This window comes from Eubalaena glacialis, chromosome 13 (assembly GCF_028564815.1).
Source record: "Eubalaena glacialis isolate mEubGla1 chromosome 13, mEubGla1.1.hap2.+ XY, whole genome shotgun sequence".
NCBI lineage: Eukaryota > Metazoa > Chordata > Mammalia > Artiodactyla > Balaenidae > Eubalaena > Eubalaena glacialis.
In genome coordinates this window covers 11,915,629-11,928,626 of record NC_083728.1, presented here as the reverse complement: position 1 = coordinate 11,928,626, position 12,998 = coordinate 11,915,629, and the positions used below count along the sequence as shown (strand labels likewise).

Below are 12,998 nucleotides of genomic sequence, written 5' to 3'. Positions count from 1 at the left end.
ACTTCCGTACTGACGTTACAGGATGATTCAATTTGATTCAATTATAAAACAGGCATCAAAACAGCTTAATAAATGAAAAACTCTGGATTGGCCAGCATCTATTAGGCAGTCTAGAAATATTCCAAGCAGGAGTTGGGATATACATATGAATACCAGAATAATTGTACTATATACTGATTAATTATGATAAGCATTTATTCCATTTGAATAGCAGTTCTCAGCTTTTTTGGTCTCAAGACTCTTTTACACTCTTAAAAATTATTGAAGACTTCAAAGAGCCTCTGTTTATGTCGGTTATGGCTATTGATATTGACCAAATTAGAAAATTAAAACTGAGAAATTATAAAAATATTTAATTCATTTACAACTAACCACAACCAACCATTATGTGTTAAGATAAATAACATATAACTATATTTTCCAAAGAACAAAATTAAACTAGTGAGAAGACTGGTATGGCTTTGCAGATTTCTTTAATGTCTGGCTCAAAACAACAGGAAGTGTTAAGAACTGAGGTGAGCTGGAGAATACACGTCCTGTCTAAAGGGGACAGTCACTCCTCTGCTCTGGCCAAATGTCTGTGGGTCAGATTCTGCTTATGGGACATCACTTTGCAACATCCGAGGTCACCTAATTGTTCTCAAAAATCCCTTTGAGCCCTAATATCCTAGGTTTAGCTCAGAGGATATTTTAAACCCTCTGAGGGTAAGGGTAAGTAAAGGTTGATAAACGTTGTTATCTGGCATTGGGCAGTTAAGTACTCAGTTAACCTTTATTTAGCAAAATCTCGAAGAATTTAAGTCCACAAAGTGGATAGCTTTTATTTTATTTAAAAAAATTATTTATTTCTTTGTTTGTTTATTTATTATTATTTTTGGCTGCATTGGGTCTTTGTTGCTGCATGCCGGCTTTCTCTAGTTGTGGCAAGCGGGGGCTACTCTTTGTTGCGGTGCGCGGGTTTCTCATTGCGGTGGCTTCTCTTGTTGCGGAGCGTGGGCTCTAGGCACACAGGCTTCAGTAGTTGCGGCACACAGGTTCAGTAGTTGTGGCGCACGGGCTTAGTTGCTCCATGGCATGTGGGATCTTCCTGGACCAGGGATCGAACCCATGTCCCCTGCACTGGCAGGCAGATTCTTAACCACTGCGCCACCAGGGAAGTCCCTGGATAGCTTTTAAAGAGGACTGTTACTTTTTAATTCATTTTTCCTAAGCCATAAACTTTTATTTTCACTCAAAAATTGATTAAAAGCGAAGTCTGGGGAATAACTACAGCTAGCAGAAATCAGGAACTGCAAAAATTTACAAATTATGCAGTGATTCATTTAGTTGTTTTTGATATTTAAATAGAAGTGGCTGATTAGCACCTGGTTAGCTGGTATACTGAACTCTATCTAGTAAGGAAACATCTGGTTAGCTGGTATACTGAACTCTATCTAGTAAGGAACCATCTAGGGTTCACCATGTTTAATGTGTGTAAAACTGAGCTCATTTCACCTTTACAAGCAAAATCCACACATTTCAGGACTGCAATTTTTTAAAATGTTAGCTACGCTTGTTACCTGTTTGTCAAAATTTCCCTACCCATAAATTTGTTAGTAATATATATGTACACACACTTTCTTTCAGTACAGTAATTATCAAACACCTATCCAACACCATGCTAGACCTTATTGGGGCTATGAAAGAAATAAAAACAGGAGCCTCCCAATCAGAGTATAAAGTCTCACTATGGAAACAAGATACACATACAAAGTTCAATAAAACAAAACAGTATTAGAACGTATGAGAGAAATATAATCATAGGACGTTTCTTAATCTTTGAGGGGGTCATAGACCCCTCTGAATTTGATGAAAGCTAAAGAGGTGGGGCCATGTTACTAAGAGGACTTTATCCTGAGGGTAATTAGTGGGGAGCTGCAAAAGGCTCTGAGCAGGGCAAGAGATAAGGCAAATCTCCCAGGTAATGTTCAGGATGGGCTGAAGGATTAGAGGCCAGGTTAGGGATGTGTTACTACTAACATCTCAGGATACAAAGCCAGAAGCATTTGCTTAGAGCAAATACTTGTGACAACGGAACAAGTTATCGAACTTCTTATAAGCTGAGGTAGGTGGGATGTTAAAAGAGATTTAAGGCAGCACATATTAATTTGTATGACTGGGGTGATGGTTCCCATTTTTATAAAAAAAATTAAAACAACTGGCCTTTACATGGTAGTCTTTAGATAAATATTCGTTGAAAAATAAAAAAACTGAGCAAAGGATAAAAAGGTATGCACACTCCATTTTATAAAAGATAAACACAAAGTCAACCCATGCTTCCCCGTATGTGTATACTCACATAAACAATCTTTAGATGCCACGGAAGTAGAATCACAAACGTAAGGATACCTGGTTGACCACTCTATTATTTTTTTTTTAAGATTTTTTTTTTTTTTTTGATGTGGACCATTTTAAAAGTCTTTATTGAATTTGTTACTATACTGCTTCTGTTTTATGTTTTGGTATTTTTGGCCGCGAGGCATGCGGGATCTTAGCTCTCCCTGCACTGGAAGGCGAAGTCTCAACCACTGGACCGCCAGGGAAGTCCCGACCACTCTATTTTAAAAAGGCTGGTCAGAGTAATGGTGAAGTTACCTCCCACAAATAAGAATCAGAATATAATTTAGAGAAAATTCTATAATCTCTCAGCAGAGGGTTAAGACCAGGAACCTAGGCTCAAATCCACACTCTGCAACTTTCCAGCAATCTAGCTGGGTGACTACGCCAAGTTACCCATGACCCTCAGCGTAACAGGGATCCCAATACTCCTTGCCTCTACAAGTGGTGAGGAAGAACCAATGAGGTAAAACCTATAAAAGCACTTTGTGTAATACCTGGGACAGAGATTGAATCCCTTCATCGGCACTGTACTATCCATCGTAGCATAAAAAACAAAAACCCTCACTTGATCCCATATCCCCTTCTAGCTACCATCTCATTTCTTTGTTCATTTTTAGCAAAAAATCTCAAAAGGGCTGTCTAGACCCCTTGTTTGCAATTCTTCACTCTACTTGCACCTACTCCAATCAGGCTTTTCTAGCTAGTCACTCACCCAAACTGCTCTTGTCAGGTGCACCAAGCAGCACCCTCTAGCCAAATCCTGTGGTCAATTCTCAGTCCCCACCTCAAGTTCCTGGAGCTCCCAGCAGCACCCATAACTCCCTCCTGTAACTCTCTTCCCTTAGCCTCAGGCTCTCTTGATACCTCACTAGTTGATCGGCCTCACCTCCTTGACCTCCAAACACTGGCTGCCAGGCCTCAGGGCACAGCCTACTGACTGCTGCTTTCCTGTCTACTCCCCAGGTGATTTTACCCAGACCAAGGAAGCTTAATAACTCTCCAATTTGTATTTCCAACTAACTGCCTTCTACACATCTCCGTTTATATGCCTCATAGGCCTCTCCAACTTAAAACAATTCCAAACAAAACTCCCTTGCACTCCTCAAAAAACAAAAAGTACCCACTCTTCGATCTCAGTATATAGCACAAACAGATTTCTCTGGCTAGAAATCTTGGAGTTATGATAAGAAATCTTTCTCTTACACCCCGTATCTAACCCAATTCCAAATATATCCCAAATACAATCATCTTCACCATTCCCACTGCAACCACTGTTAAGTTAGATCCCATCACTCCCCTTCTCAAAGTCCTCCACTGGCTTTCCCTTACAACTAGCATCCAAACTCCTTACCTCGCCTACAGAGCCCTACCTGTTTCTCCAACATCATTTCCTGCCACCCTTTCCCTTGCTCTTCACCCTCCTTCAGCCATACCATCCTTTTTGAAGTTCCTGAATAGGCAACCTGACTTTGCTTTTGCACTTGATGTTCCCTCACCTCAGAATTCTCTGTCCCCGAGCTGGGAATGGCGGCTGGCTGGCTCCCTTATTCTTCATCTAAGCTCCAACTTCCCATTCCCTTATCTTGCTTTATTTTTCTTCACAGCATCATTACCACTTGACATTTTAAGTGTATTCTCTTGCACTTCATTAGTTGTTTACTGTCTCTCCCACACGAACATAAACTCCCTGAGAGTAAAACTTCGTCTGTTTTGTTCACTGCTGAATTTCCAATACGTCAAAGAGCGCTTTGCCAAAGCATGTACTCAAATGCTTGCTGAATGAATGAATGGGTGGCCGGGTGTTAGCTAGGGATGTTATTTCAGAATGAATAATGCTCAATGTCACAAAATTCTAACTCTGGTTTATTTCTGGAAATACAGCAGGGAAACATTCATAGCACTATTAAAAGGGAGTCTAATATTATAAGATTATCAAAGGGGCTTAGTATGGATTTCAAATAGCCCAAGAAAAGTTATACATTAAATTTTGAATATGATGATCTTAAGAAGAAACACAAATCTTCAATTCGGAGCTGGGCAGTCTGCGGAGGTCCTCTTAGAGCCCCCGTACCCCCAACCCCATGCTCCTTTACCTTCACACAATGTCTGTGCTGTACCTTTTCCTTTTCTTTAAATTTCATTTTCTTTCTTTTTTTGTTGTCTGACTCACTCTTGGAGCTTCTCAAGTTAGAGTTGTGACTCATTCAATTCTACCTCCCCAGAATCAGGTATGCTACCTGGCATGTAATGGTACTCAATAAATGTTTCCTGATTGAAGAAAAGGCAGTACCTCTTCCTTTCCTACTGTAACCTCTCATATGGTCTACTGTGGCCAAAATACTGGACACTGATCCATATAACTGAGATACCTAAGGTTCTTTGTTTTGAGATAATTAAAATTTGATAAGTAATTTTTAAATGAAGTGTGATCAAGACTTTTAGAGAAACTTTTTTTTAATGAGGGAAAACTGGTTTTTTTCCCCAAACCACACAAGTCAAGGATTCATTACAAATTGAACTTTGTTTCATAAAATATATATGAAAGCACGTTACTGATATTTCAAACCATTTAGAAACTGCATACAAAGTTAATACATCAATATTTTCTACAAAGCAAGAGCATTTAACTCCAAATGACCTTTGTTCTAGAACCTCAGGGGCTACCCCAGGGACATAAATCCAAATATTGGTGGAGTTCAGAGCTCCTGCAGACCTTGTGAGTGTATCAGTCACAGGGAGGACTTCATTCCATCCCAAATGGAGAGAATAAGCTCAAAATCATGATACATTAAACAAAAGACTTCAGTGAATATATTAAAAATTAAATCCATATATGTCAAAAACCAGAAGCATAACAGATCAGAAAAACTCAGTAATACTCTAACATATTTTCTTCCTATGGCACTTTAATCCACTGAATCAAGCTAAATTTTAAGATTCCTAAAATTTGTGTGTTAATCTGACACCTAAAAGGCAGCTGAAGGAACAGCTTCAAGAGGCAATATAGAGGATGTAAAAATGGACTCTTGTTAATCTTAATAAACTATAACTATTAAAAGGTTAACTATGAAAATGTTAAGATAACTCTACCAAGGTGCTAAAATAACGCAGTAACACAAGATTTTTAAAAAGAAAACATTTGTTCCTGTTACTTCAGAATTCTTCTTTCCAGAAGGATTTTTCCTGGATTTGTGTCAGTATCAAAAGTCAGCCAGTTTTTCTCCTGGCTAAATATAAACTGAAAAGTCAGCAGCTGCAGGATATTACAAAGAAAATATGACAACCGAGTTAAAAAAGTATGAATATTTGATAGGGTTTTACACCATGTCCTAGTAAAACATTTAATGCAGTAATTTGAAACACAGCAACATATTAAAATATTTGTGGTACAGAAAGGATTTTGAAGCCCTTTAAAACATCTTTTTGGGAAAAACACTGCCACAAAGCAGTGGCTATTACAGCATGCCAATCTTGGAAAACCCTGGCCTGGCCTCGGTCTTGATTTAAAATGGCAGAGCCTCACAGGTTTCTCTTGGAAAGAAAGCTGCTAGTTGAAACTGGTTTGGTTAGCCATTCAGGGAAGACAGTGAACTAAGCTAGGAGTCTGGTGCTGCTACCATTCTAAAAATAAGGAGGCCTGGAAGGTGATGCACCTGGATTAAACGTTCTTGAAAAGTGGGCATAAAGTCAGGGGCGGGTAACTTTTGTTTCTGAGCAACTGGCAAGTGCAGTGCAGTCTGAGTGCCTGGTTAGGGCCTGTCCAGAGGAGCATATTTCTTCTCTCCTGTACAACAATGATTCTCCAAGTATGGTCCCCAGACCTGCAGCCTACACATCACCTGGGAACTGGCTAGAAATGTAAATTCTCAGGCCACACACCAGAACACTACACTACATTACACCACAGAACTATTGAATCTGAAACTGAGGGTGGAGCTCAGCAATCTAACAAGCCCCCCAGGTGATGCTAACGTATACTAGTTTGAGAATCACTGATCTGGGGGAAGAAACAGCGGCAATCTATCATTCTTTACAGTCCAGACAATGTGACAACAAACAGCTGGTGACAAGATGCAAGACCCTGTGTTTCTCTGCTGCTAGGGTGACCACGGCCAAAGATCAGATTTTCTCTGAAAGGGGTGGAGACAAAGAATAAGGTGTGGTAAGTGTCTCAGGACAGTCAGGGAAGGAGAGAAAGAGTTAATTCTATGCTAAAGTCCCTCTATAAAGGCCAACTAATCAGGACAAGAGCTTTCCTTTTTGAAAAGCTGAACAGGCACTTTTGCGTCTGCCCTATCTCCAAATATGTCAAATTCATATATTTGGCTACATCAAGATGAGACCCTGGATTAATTCACTGCAACATTCAATATTTATTGAGCACCTACTCTATGTCAGGGACTATGTGGGTGCTAGGGACATAGCAGAGAACAAGACAGAATCCTGCCCTACTGGAAAGGCACAGAAAATGTGGAAAAACAAACAAGAAACCTTCAGATAAGGTTAAGCACTTTAGAACAGAACAGAGATGTGGTAATGAGTGAGAAGACTATATTGAAAGGGGTGGGCAGGGATGGACTTTCTGGAGAGCTGAGACCTGAAGAAGGAGAAGCAGGCAGTCACAGGCAGGCAGAGCATTCCTAAAAGGGGAAGAGCAAGAGTATAGGTGTGCATATCACGTGAGCTCAGGGGTAGGCAAGGCCAAGACCATGGAAGCCCTTGTGGGCCATGGAAAAGAGATGGATTTTATTCTAAGTGCAGCAGGAAGGGCTTTCTGCAGAGAGTGGCAGTTTCTGTTTTCTTGTCTGTAAAAAACCATTCTGCCTCCTCTATAGAGAATGGATTAGAAAAGGGCAAGACTGGAAGCAGGAGGCTTTTGCAGTCTTTTAGGCAAGAGAAAGGTGGTACTGGTAGGACAAGAACGACAATAATGCCGATGGAGAGAAGGAGGATTTGGCATCTATTTTGGGGTTACACCTACTGAACTTGTACGGGGTGAACGTGACAATGAAGAAAGAATCATACTTGGTGTCATTAGTATCCACCCATGAAAGAACTAATCCACCAAGGCAGGAATGTCAACAGACCTGCCAGTGGCTGAAGGAACTCGAGATGCCTAGCTGGAGAACAGGCAATGGGGGCTGGAAAAATGCTAATATGGCCAAGGGCATATGTCCTGGAGCAGAGCTGTCCCAGTTCTGTACCCTGGTTTGCAAGTCACTGGCTCTGAGCTTCAGGCAAGTCATTTCTCCTCTCTGGGCCTCAGTTTCCTCACCTTCACAATAGATACCTGCTTCAAAGCGTTGCTGTCAGAAACGAGATGATGTATTTAATACAGTGTCTACCCATAGTTAGCCTTAGAAGTGCAGCTTAAAAAGAAGTCTGAAGGGCTTGCATGTCAATGAAGACAAGGACTGACTTTGTACACGACATGAGGGGGCCCTAAGCCCAACGAGTGCTGAGTTACTGAGTGTAAAGTATAAGCAAGAGCAAGAAGTGGCCTTCACTCTCAGTAGACAGCACACTACCCAGAATGGGTAAAATGTGGCCAGGGATGCTATAAAGAGAGTTCCTGCTACAGGTGGCAGACGCTTCTCATTAAAGCCTGTTCTCTCATCAAGATTAAACACGCCAAGACTGAGGAAGAGCACATGCCTGAATCCATGCCTTTCCATTTCCTTCCTAAGGCACTGGAGCAGGTTGGGGAAGGAAGTGGAGTCAAAACCCCCTGGGCTCTAATCTTAGTGTCACCACTCCTCAGCCAGCCACCAATCTCCCTCAGGAATATTGGGGGGCCAATACTTCCCCTGGTGAGCTCACTAGGTTGTGGAGAGTTGGATGAGATGACATAGCAGATTAAATCGAAGTACTAGGAAACCTCTAAACCTATATATACATAATATAAAAGTAACAGTGTTAACATCTCTACTTCACCAAATGTGCTGCTCTATACGTCCCTGGGGCCTTTCAGAATTAAAGAGAGGATTCCTGGGACTTCCCTGGTGGCGCAGTGGTTAAGAATCCGCCTGCCAATGCAGGGGACACGGGTTCAATCCTTGGTCCAGGAAGATCCCACATGCTGCGGAGTAACTAAGCCCGTGAGCCACAACTACTGAGCCTGCGCTCTAGAGCCTGTGAGCTGCAACTACTGAGCCCGCATGCTGCAACTACTGAGCCCGCATGCTGCAACTACTGAGCCCGCATGCTGCAACTACTGAAGCCCGTGTGCCTAGAGCCCTTGCTCTGCAACGAGAGAAGCCATCGCAATGAGAAGCCTGAGCACTGCAACTAGAGAAAGCCCGTGCGCAGCAACAAAGACCCAACGCAGCCAAAAATAAATAAATAAATAAAGGTGTCTACTCTTTAAAAAAGAAAGAAAGAAAGAAAGGATTTCTGACTTTACATTTTCTATTCTACATTTATCAAACTACTGTAGAGCTACACTTCAGGTGAGAGGGAGGGAGGGAGGAAGAGAATATGGTGGGGGGAAGAGGGTGGTTTTAAAGTTATTGTGAAAGGGAAAATCATGATCATCAAATTGACCCTGGCAATCCATAAGAGGAACAATAGACTGTAGTGGCCCAACAAAGCGTTTCCCCTCCATCACTAGAGCAGACTGCTGTTTCTTCAGCTGAGTACAACATGAAGAAGTTCTCTTGAAAGCAGGGCCCATGTTGTACAAAAGGCACTTAGCTACAACCGGCACAACAAGATGCTCACACAGTGAGACACACGGGAACGAGACCAGCTAAGAGACTACAGGTTCTCATCTGCCAGCTCCAGCTCTTTCTAGGCAACTCCCTTGAATGGAATGGAAGACTACGTAACCTCCACTGCCCATTTGGTTAAATGTTCGTAAGAGGAGTGAGTGTATGTGGCCACTCCAACGTATGCAAATTTAAAATGTAAAGGGCTTACTTTGCTGGCACTCCGTTTCTGGTTTACTGTCAGGGCAGCCTGTGGGATGCTGGGTGAGAGGAAAGATCTGGCAGCCAAGGGCTACTCTTTGAGGCCCTGCAATCCTGGCCAAGGCAGGAGGAAGTCACCTGTCACAACACGAGCATCCTGAGGATTCCAGTGGGTTTTCCACAGTTCCACCCTCTAAGATCTATGAGGAAATCACACACTGCAGAAGCAAAGGAGGTGGGAAGCTGTTGTCACCAAGTGTTGAAAGCAGTGACCACAAAAAACTAAGTTCAGCCCTTACAGGAACTCAAAGGCTTCACAGCTGTTTCCTGGCAACCAGGGGCACAGATTAATCAAGAGGTTTGTTCTAAACCTGTCTAAGGAAGGCCTCAGGGCCCCTGACCACACCTGAAAGACTTCTCAGGGTTAGAAAGCAGAGAGGCCTGTACACTCATTTTAGTTTAGCCCAAATATGATCTTTCTGCTCCCTCCCTTAGCACTCTGCACTCCTCTCACTGCCTGGGAGCACTGGTCAGATCTTGTCATTCCTCTCTTTTTAAGACTCTCATTCATTCATTCAACACACATTTACTGAACGTCTACTTCAGACCAGGTACTTGTTCAATGGCTTTCTTCCACACTGAATAAAATCCAAACTCATCTCTCTCCAACTCATCTCTTTAACAAGTCTCCCTTGCACATGGAGGCCTTTAGCTTGTTCTTTCAACATGCCAAGCTCAGTCCTGCCACAGGGCCTTTCCACTCAGTCTCCCCGTCCCCTGCCTGTGACACACACTGTTGGCTCCTTCCATCATTTGTCTCAGTTCAAATACCCCCTCTTGGAGAAGCCTTCCCTGACCACCTCTCCAGATACTACATCACACAATTTCCTTCATAGCGTTTACTGTTATCTGAAATCTTAATTATTTACTCCTTTAATGGGCTTCTCCCTTACTTGCATAGAAGCTCCTCAAGGACAGGGGCTATGTCCATCTTGTTCTCTATTCACAATGGGACACAGCAAATTCTTAATAAATATCTGCTGAGTAAACAGACAAAGGAGTTCTGGGAAGCCCATTTGAAGGCACCTCAAAACCTCTTCCATGTTATCTAAACCATGCCAAGTGCTCTTGTATGCCATTAGACAGCAGCTGACGATGGTTTATCTGACCACCACAGCATTTATGAAGCACTCTTCAACTGGCAGGGCTTCAAGAAGTTAGAATTAAGGAGCTGTTAAACCGGATTATAGGTAGCCAATCTCAAGTGATTGCCAAGGGGCTGAGCTGCGAAGCCACCACAACGCTGGCTGCTGCAGGCACAGTGTACCCCCTGTTCGGAGCAACCTGGCAGGGGTGTTATTCTCGTGAGATGTTTCCCACAGCAGTCTGGCCTGACTCAGCCTCTCTCTTCCGAGAATGTCTGTGGCAGTCTCTTGGTAAATGAACTGACTCAGCACTGTTCCAACTGAAACCAACCCTAGGAAAAAGATGTGTGGTCTCCTCATCCTCCAGGAAGACCCCACTGCTTTCAGTGTAAAAGGCAGCTTGGGGTAGGTGACTTCAGTCAGATCCCCTACTTCCAATTCCTTCTATTCCCACTCTAACAATCAAACAAAGATGGCCCCTTGGGATACTGGAGGAGTAACATCCTGGAAAGACAGACCCCCCCTCACCCTGCTCGCTTTGGGTCACCAACCCTCTCCTAACAGCGCTGCTGCGGCCTTAAACAGCTGCAGGATTTCAGTACCCAGGCAGGTGGTCCTGTTCGTTTCCTCCATCAGACGTCACCCACTGTCACCTCATCTGGGAGGACTTCACTGGCCAATTTCACTGCCAGGCACCTCAGGGGACACCCTCCTCACCAAAAGGGGGACACTCTGTTACTCCCAAATTCTGCACGTCCAGAATCTGACCCTCTGGCCTCATCAGCCCCTCTGCGGGACCTTCCCCAGACAATCATCACCCTGCCTCTTCCAGAAGGCCATCTGAGTCCATCCCCTAATGCCCAGCTGTGAGTGTTAGCTCTGAAACAGATCCTTCAGGCTTTGATCCTCTGGTGCATCTCAGGAACACAGAGCAGTGAATCCAGTCTCAAAATCAATGCTCCTTCCCTTCACCTACCAGGGCCTGGAAGAACTCCCCCTGTCCCACAGTGTAGCCCCCTCCTTCCCTCTTGCACCTCAGCTTTCTTCTCCAGTCACCCAAGACTTCCCATTTTATTTGTTCCTCTCCCCATAACCCATCCAGCCACTGGGGAACTTCTGAGCTGAACTCCCATATGTTACCAACACCCGAAAGAGTGGGAGAGAAACAGTCTCCGTAAGACAGACACTCCTAGGGTATGCTTCCCTCACCCAACAAAGGAGATTTTTCTTCTCTAAAAAGAACATCTCTGAAACCTGACCTTTTCCCACTCTCACCCACTGCATGGGGCTCCCTTCCCCAGACAGACACCTCCAGGGCTCCCAACTCATCTGTTCTTCACCCAGTGTCGCAAGCTTCCACTAACCGCCCTACTCGGAGCTTGCCTCCTAAAACCTAACATCTATCTCCTCAACTAGGGGCCTGGTAACGATGGGGTCATTTCATTTTCAGCTGCTCCAACCAAATCCCTCTGGAATCTGAGAAATCCCTTTCCCCTTCTCACGTATCCTATGGAGATGCCCTTCATCCCCCCCCCCCCAAAGCAGCCACCCCAAGACTCCCCCTTTCTAATCAACATAAAAATTTCCTCACCTAACCCAATCCCCCAAACTAACACTGGAGCCCTGCCCTTTATCAATGGGGGATCCTCTCAGTCACCCCTCAGGATGCTGTTTTCTTCCTTCATCCATCCTGAGGGGCTTCTCCGAAGTCCCCGCCAAACGGACATCCCAAGGCTCCTCCCCCCACCCGGACACCCATCACCCAAATAAAGGACTTCCATCCATTTTGGGGCGCCTCCTCGTTCTCTAGGGGACCCCTCGATCTCCCCTAAAGAGCCGCCAGCCCCGGTCTCCTCGGGAGTGCCTCTGGGCTCGCCCCTCACCCGCTCTGGCCGCTCCGCAGCGCCGCGGGACCCGGCCTTTCCTCTCAGCAGGGCCCTCACGCCGCCCGGGGGAGCCTCTGGGCCTCGCCGCGCCGCCCACAGGCCCCACAGGCCCCTCAGGCCCCCGCCCGTGCTTCCGGCCACCGCCTGCTCCTCCTCCCCACTCAGGCCGCCTGGGTCGCCGCCACGGGGCCCAGGGGACAGAGGCATCGCAGAGGCCCTAGCCCCGCAGCAAGGGCCTTTGCGGGTCCCCGGCCCCCGGCCCAATCCCATGCCCCCTCGGCCGGCCGGGTCCGGCGCCCCCGCTCACCCGAGCCCGTGGTGGCTGCCATCTTGCGTCGCTGTCGCTCAAAGGCCGGCCCCTTCTTCACCCCCCAACCCGTTCTCCGGGCTCTTCTGCGCATGCGTGTGCGCACACGCAGACGCCTCCGCTGACGCCCGCTCCGCAGACTGCGCGACCCGTTGCCGGGAAGGTATTTTTTCCTGCCCTTTTAGAGAGAGGAAATGTTTGCGTACGTGAGGGCCCAGCAACCTGCAAGGCCCTCCAGGCTCTGGTGCGAGGGAGGTATTGAGGTGCTTGGTGGGGAGGGCAAGGGTGATCAGACTTGGAAGGGTGTGACTGTGAAAGAAAAAGAAAAGAAAGCTTTTAAAAAGCGCCTATTGTCACAACCTGTAATGGAATA

General features: G+C 45.1%; 1 protein-coding gene across 4 annotated transcripts in view; it reads right to left on the bottom strand.

The window, feature by feature from the left end:
- UBE2V1 (ubiquitin conjugating enzyme E2 V1) overlaps positions 1-12,702 on the bottom strand; it is a 30,538-nt gene extending 17,836 nt beyond the window's left edge. For 2 of the 4 annotated variants that reach the window (XM_061207806.1, XM_061207808.1), the window contains exon 1: positions 12,626-12,702. In XM_061207806.1, coding sequence (XP_061063789.1) covers positions 12,626-12,647 — 22 coding nt within the window. In that variant the 5' untranslated portion in view covers positions 12,648-12,702. Of the gene's footprint in view, positions 1-9,297; positions 9,418-12,315; positions 12,376-12,625 lie in introns of those variants that run through there. The other 2 variants (XM_061207807.1, XM_061207809.1) reach the window with 2 other exon arrangements.
- Positions 12,703-12,998: the final 296 nt, after the last annotated feature.